Source organism: Pezoporus flaviventris, unplaced genomic scaffold, assembly GCF_033815535.1.
Source record: "Pezoporus flaviventris isolate CSIRO_AGI_PZ_B2104156 unplaced genomic scaffold, CSIRO_AGI_Pfla_v1 ptg000007l, whole genome shotgun sequence".
Classification (NCBI taxonomy): domain Eukaryota; kingdom Metazoa; phylum Chordata; class Aves; order Psittaciformes; family Psittacidae; genus Pezoporus; species Pezoporus flaviventris.
The window spans coordinates 44,183,766-44,198,687 of NW_026892555.1; the positions used below are offsets into that span (position 1 = coordinate 44,183,766).

The following is a 14,922-nucleotide window of genomic DNA, read 5'->3' on the forward strand; positions in this document are numbered from 1 at the left end:
GATTAATGCAATTTGCAACTGCAGTGAATCCCTGTTTCTAATCTGTATTCTTGATATATAATTGCTAGCCATTTTAGCTCACAATAAACCAGTTAGTGCTTTTATCAGATAAGCATCCAGAATTTACCTTTACAGATATTTTCTGGAGTATGAGCAAAACCCCATTACTAGCTATAAGGTAAACATTTTAAATTAGTCAAAATACAGTAACTATACTCTAGTCAGTGTAAAAAGCTGCAGCAGTTTCAAATGTCTAACAATAGTTCAACTTGTTATTAAAGAGTCAGCAAAGTATAATGGAAATCAAATAACAGTCTAAGTAATTTTCTGTAATGTATGCTTGCATATGCACCTGACTATTGATCACTACTGAAGAAGAATGCATTAGACTTAATCATTATCTACTTTTTCAGTCTTGTGTGTACCTGTGTTAGGGAAACATCAAGTCTGTGTATATAACTTTGGTTTTGGACTGCCTGAAAGTCACAGAGGACAAGGGCAAGCTGAAGAGACTGAGTCCCAAGGATCCCTGTGCCAGCTCTCAGGCTTGTGCCAAATGCACCATGGCTTACATTCACAAGCTGCATTACTAAAGTAACTGCTCATGTGATGCGGACCCCGAGAAGGGTCTCTCCTACCTGCACACCCTCTCTGCATGCTCTACTGTCTCAGTTCTGCTGCACCAGGTGTAATGGTCAGCAGGAAAGGATGACCAGTGTTTTCACTAGAGATTTTCTACTAACTTTGGTCATGCTGGGTTTTTCAGAGTGGGATTTTTTTTCAATTACTTCTGTTTTGTTAAGGGCTCCCAGACCAACAGTGCTTTCAGGGTATTCATTTTAACAAACCAAATTATTCCCTTCTGCTGCTCTGCTGTACTACATGTAGCATACCAGGACTCAGGCCTCTAGCTAGGGCTTTGGCAACTGCTGTGGCACAAGCAATAACCACAACAACCACAAACAAGGCTTTCTGTCCTGAATAGGTGTCACCTGATATTTAATTCACTAATACGCTGGCTTTGAAATGTAAGTCCAGGTAAGAAGAGAATAGTGTGACCACCAAAGGGTGGCTGGAAGCTATGTTCCACTACTAAACCCCCTAACACCAGAGCCTGAAGGGAAAATCAGGTGAGTAACTGACCTGACAGAACCCTCTCCCAGATGATGGACACATAGTCATCCCGGTCAGACCGTGACTGCTCATGCCAGAATCCCAGGGCGTGCAGGAACTCGTGCTGGATTGTCGCGATCCTGTCACAGCCAGCTCCAATGGAGAGTTCCTGCAACCCCCTTTGGAGGTTTCCCACTGAGGACCAGCAGCTAGCATTGAAACAAGATGAGAGAGGGCTCTCTGAGATACATGCCATCCCCGTGCCATGCGAGCTCCAGAATCAGTCTGTTCAACAGGTACATTTTTAACTTGAGTGTTGAAGTTACATTTTGCTACAGAGAGCACTTATTCATTGATCTGGTCCTTATCAGACCTTTTCCTCTCACATTTAGCTGTGTTTTGATGAACAAGCACTTCTCCTATTCTGGCTCTTTAATGGGTTTTCTTTAGTAGAAGAATGTTGAGCTATTTGTGACAGCAGAAAACTGTTGAGGATTTCATTGGCACTCTGGTAAACATTAAAGACTATGGACACATAACTTAGAGCAATTAAGTTACTGCAGATTAACAATTGTCAGATGGATCACAGTATGTGACTGTAGTGCACTTTGAGCCAGTCCCTGTTGTAAGGGAACCAGGTTCATGCACACTCTGCCACTGCAGCTGCTTCTCTCCATTGTTTTGGCCTTTTTCTCTGTGAGGGGCTGTGGCTGCCAGGCAAGATGCACTTCTTTGTGGCTGTGTTTAGCTTTCAAAAGGTTGGAAGATTTGATAGTGCTTTTCACAAGCTCGCTCTTTTCTATTTCTGAGTTTCTGTTCTAGAGCACTTGCTGCTGACACACACTCACAAGGAAGAGCAAAACTGCAGCTGTGCTGGAAGTTTTTATTAAAGGATAAAAATTTCAATGAGCTATCTGCACAAGACAATAAGATGGCACCCCATGTCCACAAACCAGCAAGCACAGAGAGCTGCATTTAAATTGATATTTTAAGCATCAAATAAATCAACACTTATCGAATGAAGTACATAAAATTAATCAGGCACAAAATATGCCATAGGATTTGCAGTTCTATCACCCCAGAAATTTAAAAAACAAAAGCACACCATGCGCTTTTGAACCCTGTAACTTATTAGTACAACATATTCCCTAGTATTTCTCTTTCCATAAAGCAGCATAGGCCTTGGCTGTTGATTACTTATTAAAATCACAGTATGACACCTCAGAATAAGCACATATGGCATCCATAATTTCACAGGCTTGCCTTGAACAAGGCCTCATATTGATTATGCAGCTTTTTCTTGTGTTGTGCGGAAGTCTAAGAAGTCCATCACAGTTCTGGGTCCATCTCATACCAAAGCAGCTGCCCCTGGCTTCACACAGCAGGCTACAGACAAAATTAACATCTGAACACCAGGGGACGCAGCTCCGCCTTCCCTTCAGACTACCAAATGCCTACAACACCATCACTCTGCAGCCACAGAGGGAGTAAATACATGGTCTGCGTTACCCAGCACTGAGAATAATACAAGTCAGCGCTCCAGAGCAATGAGCACCTGGAATCCCGTGTTAGGAGTGTCTTCAGGAGGGGAAAAAATGGGAGAAAGTCCCAGTTTTCCAAGTGTGTGAGAGCTCTATCTCTGATTCTATGCTTTCTGCATTGCTAGTTGCTCTATCAGAGGCTAGAGAAACAGGAAGGTATCTGCTCCGACTAATCCCACCAGCCTTCTTTTTGGAAGATGAGCTGTAAGTAGATACATGCCATTAGTAGCAATGATGCTACTTACTTCAAGCACATTCTATCCTAACGTCCTGCTAGCAAATAACTTCCCATAGTATCACAGATCACCAGTACAAGCACATAAGCACTTTGATTTCCCAGCACCAAGCTGGTTAGCCAGGGATCTGTATTAATCCATTTCTGCATGGGTTCTCTTTGCCATGTGAAACAGTGGTAAAGAGCTGAACTGATACCCCCAGACCTCCATGAAAACCTGATTTTCCATGTGGAAATAATAGAGATGGTGTTGATCCTCCCTGGTCTGCTAACCACTTGGGTCTTCCACACCATGCAAAATTTCCTGCTAAATGAGTCCTCTATTCATGAGAAGAATACAGAGATGACCCTACATACGGTACTTCAGAGTCTACAAATGTGTATTTGCACAGGGCAGTCAACACAACAAAACAGCAGCTGGCTTCTTTTGTGGCTGACTTCATCTAGATTCAAAAGGATAATCCAGATGAGGACTTTATGGTCTACTACAAATCCTTTTGATACAAAATTCCCTCACCTTCCTCTGTCTGTTTCATAGATGCAAGCCAAGATTGGAAAGGCAAAGATGATTTATCAACTTTTTCCTGGTGTGCTAAAACTTCATTAATCCGGTTGGTGTTGCCAGGAACTTTGTACTCCTGTCTGCACTGTACCCGCTGGACTGAGGTCTTTAGTCTGCAGTTAGAAGGGTCCTCACTGATTAATAATAATAATAATAATAATTAGGAACTGCAGAGGGGACATGTTTTGGTTTATCCACCTTTCATCTTGTCCCACTATATCACAAGACAGTCATGGAGTGAAATGAAGGGTCAGTCCTGATAACATTTTGTGCAGCCCGAAGCTAGCTCACTGAAACTGGACAGCCATTTTCAGGAGACTGCATTGTTTAGCTCCAACCTTTTAAGAAGTGCTGCTGAGCGTTAGTTGTTTTAAGAATGTGTCAGCTGAGATGATAGAAAAATTTCAGGGCAAGCAACACACCAGGCAGTGAGGACAAGATATGTTATCCAACTAGAATGACTTGTCATCTTCATCACCATGACTCATCTATTTTTAATAGATATATAAATGAAACATCATGCAGAGGCCTCTAATTTGCCATAGGCTAAATATTGCAGTTTTTCAGGTACAATTATTAGCAAATTCAATGCATGCTTTAGGTGATGAAGGACTAAAAAATTTATCTACATGAGTTTTCCATTTGGCTCAACAAGCCCAAGTTATTAGCACAGGAAAATGCATTGCTCCCTATGTCTCCACTTACACATCTTTTAGGGTTGAGTTTCAATGTCATGTGTACAGCATGAAGAAAAGAAGGTATAAAAAGCCAGAGACTGAAGACATTCTGAAACAATTATCTGCTACAGATATCTCAGAACAAGTCAAATGGAAAGAGAAACATTTTTATTATCAGAAAATCTTTTCCCATTTATGAATGCATTCTCATATCAGGAAATGATTTTCTGAAAGTAAATTTCCTCAGCAGGCTATCAAGCTTTCCTTGATCTCCTTTTCTAAAAGAGAAATGTTTCAGCATAGAGAGGAGATATCTTTATTCTTGTTGCACTGTTTTGACAGAGACTGTCTGAGAAAGTGAAGCAGCTGGGGCAATTTTGAATTCCTTATGGAGTCTTATTTTACAAAATTTAAGGTGGAATAGCATAACTATTCATCAAAAGAGGTAAATAAAGTGAAACCTCTGTAAAATATCTAAATGCTATGCAAGCATTTAAAAATATTGCTGTTATATCTGAATGCTGGTGTGACATTGCTCAGACGCAATTCCATTGTAATAGTCAAAAAAATTCATTGTCCCATAGTTAGAACGATCATATTGCTGCTGGGATTGTTTTTGTTAAACTAAGGTGACCATTTTGTTAAACTAAGAATGACCATTTGAAAGTGATACTTCATATATCCAAAAATCAATCCAGAAAATAATTGGCTTGTTTCTGATATGTTTTACCATGCCCAGAAAATTAACTCTTAAAGGACTTGATTTCTTCCCACACTTAGAAAGAAGTATCAGCAAAAAATTGTTTATTGTTACCAAGGTAATATCTGTTTTGGAAACTACTACAATTTCCAGTTTAAAAAAAAAGACTAGTAAAATGGACACAACAAAAACACAAAATTATATACATATATATATGAGTTTTAGATGAATAATGGCCACAAAAATAGGTTAAAGTCAAACCGGATAAAATTTATTTTACATAACTCCTCTTACCCACTTCCTTTGAACACATGTATGTAATTCTTCTCCCCTTCCCAAGGTTTGAAGTCAATACAGGTTTTCAGTCGATACTGTTCAAATGCCTTGAGGATGAGTGCCTTAGCATTCATTTCTGCAAAGCAGAGTGTTCTTGTCAATACTGAGCCAACAGGTTTGTACTATTATCTGTATGGAGCACGTCCTAAGGGTGGGTCTTACTCCAGCAATCTTTGATTAAACTAAGCAGGCTTTTTGTTGGATTAAGACAAGGGGACTCAGCAATGTGCCAGTGCAAACTGTGTTGTCTGCCAGAATCCCAGTTTGCCATTGGTGCTGTAGATTATGTACATGGCCAGGTAAGCTTCCGGGCTTTGAAAAGATCATCAGTGTCCTGTTTTTATTTCTGCTTAGTAGAGTTCCATGTCCCAGACATATGCATTTAAAACCAAATCAATTTTATGTGCATTTAAAACCAAATCAATTTTCTGGGCCACAGCAATGGCGGGATAAGAACCATCCAAGAAAGGAGGTGAGAACCAGCACCAACACTAAGGTGATACATGCTGCTTGTGCTTACCCAGGCCAAACCCTGCTGTGGGAAACGCCTGCTCTGGGCTTACAATAAAAGGTGCCACAGAGTATGTATCAACCGGTATTTAACATTTCAATCAACACAACATATGGACATTGTCAAGGGCAAATACCATACCTAGGCTATCATCAAGGACATAGGGAATAACATGGGGCCACCGATATTTATCACCAATGATGGAGTTTCGTGCCTGCATGTGAGAAAGAAGTAGGTATGAAGTCCTGAGTAAAATGTGGGTTAGGATCAGGGACTACAATAGTGCTAAAGCAAAGCATTTTTCCTACAAGCCCATATGGGTAAGACACATCATCAAAGAGCTCAAAAACTTCAGAAGATCAGAGGTCTAAGGCTTGGGTTTGAAATCCCTTCACTCCCTTCTTTCTTCAATTTCTGCAGCATTTTTTCCATAGAAATTACCTGGGATTTCGATGGCAGTGTGAGGAGAGCTTTGGCTCCTGTGGGAAGCATTAAGATCTAAAGTCCTGGCAACTGTACAGACATTAATAATTTTTTTTAATTTTCCATAATGCAAGAGTTTGTTCCCGTGCCCTTAGCAAGTGCTGTTCTTGCTTCCACTGATACACTCAGGCCAAAGCAGTTCACCAAAAGTGAGAGTAAAACATCATTACCGATTTTCAGGTGCTCAAGACAGTTTGGGGATTTCTACCAGCTGTTTTTGAGATGTAACTTGTTATGTAAATATATTTACTTTTTTAATTGGCCAGGTAGGGCAGAGGCTTTAAAACATGTTATAGATCTAATTTTTTCCATTAGTTCCATTAGTTCTAGTGAATCTACTTAAATGATGAAGGTTTTGCAGCACTCATCTGTAAATCTAATCGGCTCATTATAAATATTGCACAGATATATGGAGAATCTTTTATATAAACCTGTCTGAGTGATGATCAGTGCTGGTGAATCTCCTAAAAGTTCTAATACAAGGAACACAGTAAAGGAAACAAGAAACTAATAATATTGATCTAATGGCTAAACTGACTTTACCCTGGATAATGTTTCTGCAAATGCGCCGGGCTCCTTCATTGTTTATGACATTTTGTAGAAATCCATCCCCAAATATATTCGGTTTACTGTTACATAAACAGCATTTATTGTTAGTAGGAGCAGGATGCATCAATCATTTCCATGCCAGCAATACTTTATGTTGCATAAGTCAATGACAGGTTTCTGGTTTTATATTTTATATTTGAACTCACCCTGTTAAGTTTGATGTCTCCCTCAAAAAGGTTCAGTCCTAAAGCTAAAGAGAAAAGGAGATTAACTTTCAGTTATCGCAGTGATCTGTGGCTCCCGTAATAAAAATCACCAAAAAAAATTTAAAAGAGAAAGTGAATTTAAAAAAACCTTCATTGATGTCAAAGATGTCTTGATCAATTCCTCCATCTACATCTCGTTCTGAAAATAAAAAGACAAGTGAGGTAGGACATTAGCCCTTGCTGTTATCTTTATGAAGTGTGAAAATTAATGCAATAACAATAACAGTAATTATAAATCTATGTCTGTCCTAGCGATGTTTATGAGCAGCTGGTTTTGTTGACTGCCTCCCATGCATGCAAATAGATTTCAAAACAGAACTCACCAGTTGTCTCTGGAGCAGGCTGGGGAGGGGGAAGAAAAGAAGATATTATTAGAAAGGCATATAATGAAATGCAGCTCACGTTACTCTCACAACAGTATTAGAGATGAGATTTAAGCTCAACTGACAGCACTTAGGGTATGGCTTTGTGCTGGATTGACTGGACCCACTGCCTCTTCATTTGACTGGATATTTGCTTGTGTGTCAGCTTTCCCGCAGGCAGGGACACCTTCCACTAGACCAGGTTGCTCAAAGCCCCATCCAACCTGGTCTTGAACACTGCCAGAGATGGTGCATCCATAGCTTCTCTGGGCAACCTGTTCTAGTGGTTCCTGTTCCATTTCTCCCAAAACAGCCCTGTTTCATCACTTCACTGTTTTGGACTGTTTCAAAATTTGGTAGATTTTAAGACAACCAACTCTAAAAAACCCAGCGTCATTGTGGAAAAGTGACTGAGTCCATTGAAAAAATGTCTCCAGAGCTGGGCAGATGCAAATGCTGAAGGATTTATTTTGATCTCACACTTCAGTGAGTTAGCTGGTACTATGCAGGTTTACACTGATAAATGAAAAATAAGGATAGGCACTTCAGGAAAAAGAATAAACATATAACTGTTTATAGATACAGTTTAATAATCCCAAAAATTTTTTGCAGACAAATGATCCATAAAGTTGAAATGTCAATAGACTCCTCTCGCATTTTAAAGTTTTATTGCATGTATATCCTATCACTACATTTTGTTATCACTTGATATGCATGAGACACTACCCATGTATTCAAGTTTTGAAATTTCAGTGAAGCTTGCAAAACAAGCTGAAAGTAAATGGGGAAAGTGTGTAACACATTTTGAAGACTTCATTTGCTTTTAAACTCCAACTCTCACACAGATTTCTAGCTAATGTGGAATTAAAAATGACGGGTATAGCTTGCAATATTAAAAAATTGAAATCATTGTTATTCTCATTGAAATCAAAGTTATTGTCTTTTCCGTTAAAGATTGTTGATGGAAAGAAAGAATCATAGCCCTATATGTTGAATGCCCTTATAAACATTAATGGGGAATGTTTGCACGGTTTCAGTAATTATAAATTACAACGTACCTATACTTACTAACCAGAAAGCACAACGGTGCTAAAGTTAAAAAATGGCTAGCTCATGGAAATGCTCCTCTATCATCAGCAAAAGCTTACAAACAGAAATTAATATAGCTAAGTCCAGCAGTACTTTTGGTGCATAAACCAAAATGTGAGTCCATGACTGAAGAATACAAAATTCAGCAACCAACTGAAATCCAGTCCTCAGCATCTGAAAACTGTCACTGAATGTTTAATGCTGAAGGGATTCCTTCCGTCACTCTTTTCCATTTTGTTCTCAACAAAACTAGGTTTTTAGTCTTGTGAATCTCAACAGCAAAACACTCTGCTTCAAAAGAAGCATCTCTGTGCATAAATATTACTTGTTTGAGTGGCAATAACTTCAGCCTCATTACAACTGAGACCTGTATAATGCATTTCTAGTCTCTTGAAGTTTTGTAAATAAATAACAGATTCACAGTCCATAGTCACATACAGAGGAAGGTTATATTACCTGAGATGCAACAAAGAGGAATCTAATTCAGTCTAATCACTGCTACTTTCAAATCTACACACACATAAAGGTCTCAGTATTTGTTACATTAGTCCTCAGCTTTGGCAAACAACATGGTTTATGTGAATTAAATTACAGTGAAGATTAGTCAAACCATGGCTTGTGAGCACATTTAACTAGCAAATAATCCTACTGCATCTTGAACAGGTGGGAAACACCTCACCTATTGTAGTCATGTAAAAATGAGGTAAGTAGACTCACCCAGTAATCAGTGGAGAAACAAATTGGTAATTAATCATAGAATAATTAGAGTTGGAAAGGACCTTAAGATCATCTAGTTCCAACCCCCCTGCCATGGGCAGGGACACCTTACGCTAAACCATATCACCCAAGGCCTTGTCCAACCTGGTCTTGAACACTGTCAGGGATGGAGCATTCACAACCTCCCTGGGCAACTCATTCCAGTGCCTCACCACCCTAACAGGAAAGAATTTCCTCCTTATAGCCAATCTAAACTTCCCCTCTTTAAGTTTTAACCCCTTACCCCTTGTCCTATCACTACAGTCCCTAGTGAAGAGTCCCTCTCCAGCATCCCTATAGGCCCCCTTCAGATGCTATAAGGCTGCTATGAGGTCTCCACGCAGCCTTCTCTTCTCCAGGCTGAACAGCCCCAACTTCCTCAGCCTGTCTCCATACGGGAGGTGCTTCAGTCCTCTGATCATCCTCATGGCCCTTTTCTGGACTTGTTCCAAAAGCTCCATGTCCTTTTTATGTTGAGGACACCAGAACTGCACACAGTACTCCAGGTGAGGTCTCACAAGAGCAGAGTAGAGGGGGAGGATCACATCCTTCGACCTGCTGGTCACACTCCTTTTGATGCAGCCCAGGATACAGTTGGCTTTCTGGGCTGCAAGCGCACACTGAAGCCGGCTCATGTTCATTTTCTCATCAGCCAACACCCCCAAGTCCTTCTCTGCAGGGCTGTTCTGAATCTCTTCTCTGCCCAACCTGTAGCTGTGCCTGGGATTGCTCCGACCCAGGTGTAGGACCTTGCACTTGGCAGGGTTAAACTTCATGAGGTTGGCATCAGCCCACCTCACAAGCATGACAAGGTCCCTCTGGATGGCATTCCTTCCCTCCAGGGTATCAACCGAACCACACAGCTTGGTGTCATCAGCAAACTTGCTGAGGGCACGCTCAATCCCACTGTCCATGTCAGTGATGAAGATGTTGAACAAGACCGGTCCCAACACTGATCCCTGAGGGACACCACTCATTACTGGTCTCCAGCTGGACATTGAGCCATTGACCACAACTCTTTGTGTGCAGCCATCCAGCCAGTTCTTTATCCACCGAGTGGTCCATCCATCAAATTGGTGTCTCTCCAATTTAGAGACAAGGATGTTGTGTTGGGACAGTGTCGAACGCTTTACACAAGTCCAGGTAGATGACGTCAACTGCTCTACCCCTGTCCATCAGTTCTGTAGCCCCATCATAGAAGGCCACCAAATTGGTCAGGCAGGATTTCCCCTTAGTGAAGCCATGCTGGCTGTCACCAAGCACCTTGTTGATTTTCATGTGCCTTAGCATGCCTTCCAGGGGAATCTGCTCCAAGATTTTGCCAGGCACAGAGGTGAGACCGACTGGTCTGTAATTCCCTGGGTCACCCATTTTCCCCTTCTTGAAAATGGGGGTTATACTTCCCTTTTTCCAGCCATTGGACTGCCTGCCTGACTGCCATGATTTTTTAAATATGATGGACAGTGGTTTCGCAACTTCATTTGCCAGCTCCTTCAGGACCCACGGATGGATCTCATCAGGACCCATGGACTTCTGCACATTCAGATTTTTAAGATGCTCTCGAACCAGTTCCTCTCCTACAGCGGGCGCAAGGTCTTCATTCTCACAGTCCCTGCATCTGCCTTCCAAGACTTGGGTGCTTTGGTCAAGAGCCTTTGCCAGTGAAGACCGAGGCAAAGAAGTCATTCAGAACCTCAGCCTTCTCCAAATCCTGTGTAGCCAGTTCTCCCGAGAGCTTCCTGAGGGGGCCTGCATTCTCCCTAGTCTGTTTTTTATTTGCTATGTACTTGTAGAATCCCTTCCTGTTATCTTTAATACCTCTAGCTAAGTTTAATTCTAACTGAACCTTAGCTTTCCTAACCTGGTCCCTAGCTTCCCAGACGATATCCTTGTACTCTTCCCATGCCACCTGTCCTTGCTTCCACTTATTATAAGCCTCTTTTTTCATTTGAATTTTCCTCAGGAGCTCCTTATCCATCCAAGGAGGTCTCCTGGCCCTCCTGCTGCACTTCCTTCTGGTTGGGATGCAACACTCCTGAGCTTGTAGCAGGTGATCCTTGAATATCAACCAAGAGTCTTGGGCCCCCCTGCCCTCTAGGGCTGTATCCCATGGAACCTTCCTAAGCAGGTTCCTGAAGAGGCCAAAGTCTGCTCTCTTGAAGTCCAGGGCAGCGAGCTTGCTGCATGCTCTTCTCACTGTCCTGAGGATCTCAAATTTGAGATCTGCCCCTAAAATACCTATGGCACCACCACAATGCCCTGGCAGCTCCAAAAGATGATCCATCTCATCTAGCTTGGACATCGATTCAAGGGTGTGATAAATCTCTGATGAAAATTTCCCTGTCTCACCATCAACTTCAGATGGAGTATTGTCAACCAGTTTGGATGAGACACTAATTTATCAGTTTTTTTCCAGACTATAGAACTTCAAGTACTGGCATCCAGAAAGAAGCTCTTCCTGGCCATAAGGCACATGGAAATGATATAATTGGTCCTAGTGATCAGAAGCCACTTTCTCACACAGGAGCTGGTTATTAGGAGTCAGTTTGATGTGTAATAGCTTGTAGATGGTAGCAGCACCCCGCACCACCTACTATAGGTTGTACCAAAGCCTGTAGAGGAATCTAAACAAAGCTAAGACTTGAGTTTCCAGAAAGTTGGGAACAGACAAACAGGTAGTCATGATGGGCAATGGTATTACAAGGGAAGTGTGGTGTTAGGGTTGTGAGAGATACAGGAGGACTATGGCAAAGCTGGGGACATGAGATTGAGCTCTTGACTTAGGGAGACATATGAGTGTGTGCTGTATTGTGTACTACCAAAATTCCTGGTCTCTACAACAAATTATCACAAGACGAGAAAAATGCTGTATTTCACTACAAAAGACAGGAAATACAAAATCTCAGCTGTTACTTTTTGGCATTTAATAGTTCAGCCAGATTGGAAGAACAGAGAACAGTCATATCCAAGTATATCCAGTGGCTAAAAAGGCACCAATTTCATTATCAAATACATTGCATTATAGCAAAAAATAAGAAAATCCTATTTCCATTCAAATATGGAGAAGCAAAATAAATTTGAATATTTATCTTGCTTCTAACCCCAGACTTATTATTCTGGTAGTGGTGCTTTGAATATTAGTGAATATTTTGCCTAAATGGGGAATGCAAGATAAGCTCTTCCCATGTACACCCTATTCAAAATAGCAGCACTATGACCCCAAGGAAGCAGAAATCTTTATCTTCCACGCGAATGACAACAGAATTCTTACTTTGCAAAAGCAACATACCTTAGTCTTTTCCTCTCAAACTCAACTTAAGCTGCATTGCTTTCTCTATGATATAGAGAATATATATTCTTTGTTTTCTTACCTGACTCCAGACCACCTGAAGAAGAAGCCAAGTTAGGAGCACAGGAACAAAAAACCAGCCCATGTTGTTCTCCAGTCAGAAGTTGCATGGACAGAATTTCAAACCAACTTGGTATGTAAGACAGTAAATACCATAAATCAAAACCTTTGTCCTTTCATCAACGATTAACTTACCTTCCTTTTCTTGTCCAGTAAGCAAAATTTGTCATTATGATATCACAATAACTAACCTTATTTTAACTATTTGTAAGCACTGCTCTGAGAAAAAGTATTGGACACAAATTGAAATACAGGATGAAATGGACACACTGAAATACAGAAAATACCACTGAAATGTAAGAAAATTTTTTTTATTATCCTAAGGGCGTTTAAGTACTGGAACAAGTTGCCCAAATTGTTGTGGAGTCTCCATCCTTGGAGACAGTTAAAACCCAACCAGACACAGCCCTGAGCTGCTGCAGGTGGCCCTGCTGCAAGCAGGGGGATTGGACAAGGCAGTATCCAGCGATGCTTTCTCACCACAAGTATCCTGTGATGCAGTGAATAAAGCTGGCACTATAACCTTTTGAACAACAGAAATATAGCAAGACTCTTGGCAAGTAAGACATTAACTTATTAATAAATACGTAAGTTTTGACAGAAAGTTAAAATGAAAAATTCTTGCACATTAAGAAAAAATAAATCTGTCAGCAACATAATTTCAGTATCTTGCTTTTAGAAAGGCAATGCCACTTCCATTATTGATATATATATGAAAAACCATATTTGTCACTGACTGAAATAATTCTTCTGGGTTATTTAAAACTTCCATACAAATTCACGTTTAAAATGTCAGTACCATTGTACTATCACCACTCTCTGTGACTCTTTGGAGTTTTAGTTTCTTCCAACTACAGTCATCTCTTCTACTTAATAGCTTCCAGAGAGTGTTGAAATTGCCACAGCTTCTCATGCTTAAATGGAAGCTACTTGTGGTAACTGTATGATCAGCCTGTGCTAACCTTTTACTTTAGCAGACTACCTACCTGGTTAGACCATCACAGAAACTAAAAATGGCACGTAGATTTTGTATTGTACATGCAGAATCCTAAACTATTATATAAAAAACAGTAACATGGCACAGAATCATAGAATGGTTTGGGTTGGAAGGGACCTCAAAGATCATCTAGTTCCAACCCGCCTACAATGGGCAGGAATACCTTCCACTCTCATACTATTTCAAGTATCAGAGCTAACAAGAAAGAATAGATAATGAGGACACCTGAGTAATTTCTAGCTACTCAGATCAGAATGCTTATTTCATTGCTGATCCATTGAGAAGCAGCAGTTGTAGATAGAACCATAGAATAGTTAGGGTTGGAAAAGACCTTAAGATCATCTAGTTCCAACCCCCCTGCAATGGGCAGGGACACCTCACACTAAACCATATCACGCAAGGCTCTGTCCAACCTGGCCTTGAACACCACTAGGGATGGAGCATTCACAACTTCCTTGGGCAACCCATTCCAGTGCCTCACCATCCTCACAGCAAAGAACTTTCTCCTTATACCCAATATAAACCTCCCCTGTTTAAGTTTTAACCCGTTACCCCTTGTCCTGTCACTACAGTCCCTAGTGAAGAGTCCCTCCCCAGTATCCCTATAGGCCCCCTTCAGATGCTGGAAGGCTGCTATGAGGTCTCCACGCAGCCTTCTCTTCTCCAGGCTGAACAGCCCCAACTTCCTCAGCCTGTCTCCATACGGGAGGTGCTCCAGTCCTCTGATCATCCTCGTGGCCCTTCTCTGGACTTGTTCCAACAGTTCCACGTCCTTTTTATGTTGAGGATACCAGAACTGCACACAATACTCCAAGTGAGGTCTCACGAGAGCAGAGTAGAGGGGCAGGATCACCTCCTTCGACCTGCTGGTCACGCTCCTTTTGATGCAGCCCAGGATACGGTTGGCTTTCTGGGCTGCGAGCACACACTGAAGCCGGCTCATGTTCATTTTCTCATCAGCCAACACCCCCAAGTCCTTCTCCGCAGGGCTGCTCTGAATCTCTTCTCTGCCCAACCTGTAGCTGTGCCTGGGATTGCTCTGACCCAGGTGTAGGACCTTGCACTTGGCAGGGTTAAACTTCATGAGGTTGGCATCAGCCCACCTCACAAGCGTGTCAAGGTCCCTCTGGATGGCATTCCTTCCCTCCAGTGTATCAACCGAACCACACAGCTTGGTGTCATCGGCAAACTTGCTGAGGGTGCACTCAATCCCACTGTCCATGTCAGCGATGAAGATATTGAACAAGACCGGTCCCAACACCAATCCCTGAGGGACACCACTCATTACTGGTCTCCAGCCGGACACTGAGCCATTGACCACAACTCTTTATGTGCT

General features: G+C 41.5%; 1 protein-coding gene across 1 annotated transcript in view; it reads right to left on the reverse strand.

Moving 5' to 3' along the window:
• The window catches only part of MEP1B (meprin A subunit beta), a 28,319-nt gene extending 14,488 nt beyond the window's left edge, over positions 1-13,831 (reverse strand). The window contains exons 1-7 of the mRNA XM_061448586.1: positions 12,552-13,831; positions 7,297-7,315; positions 7,062-7,112; positions 6,914-6,957; positions 5,817-5,889; positions 5,123-5,240; positions 1,144-1,322 (exon numbers count right to left, since the gene is read on the reverse strand). Of these exons, the coding sequence (XP_061304570.1) occupies positions 1,144-1,322; positions 5,123-5,240; positions 5,817-5,889; positions 6,914-6,957; positions 7,062-7,112; positions 7,297-7,315; positions 12,552-12,614 (547 nt within the window). The 5' untranslated portion in view covers positions 12,615-13,831. The remainder of the gene's footprint in view (positions 1-1,143; positions 1,323-5,122; positions 5,241-5,816; positions 5,890-6,913; positions 6,958-7,061; positions 7,113-7,296; positions 7,316-12,551) is intronic.
• Between the last annotated feature and the right edge of the window lie 1,091 nt (positions 13,832-14,922).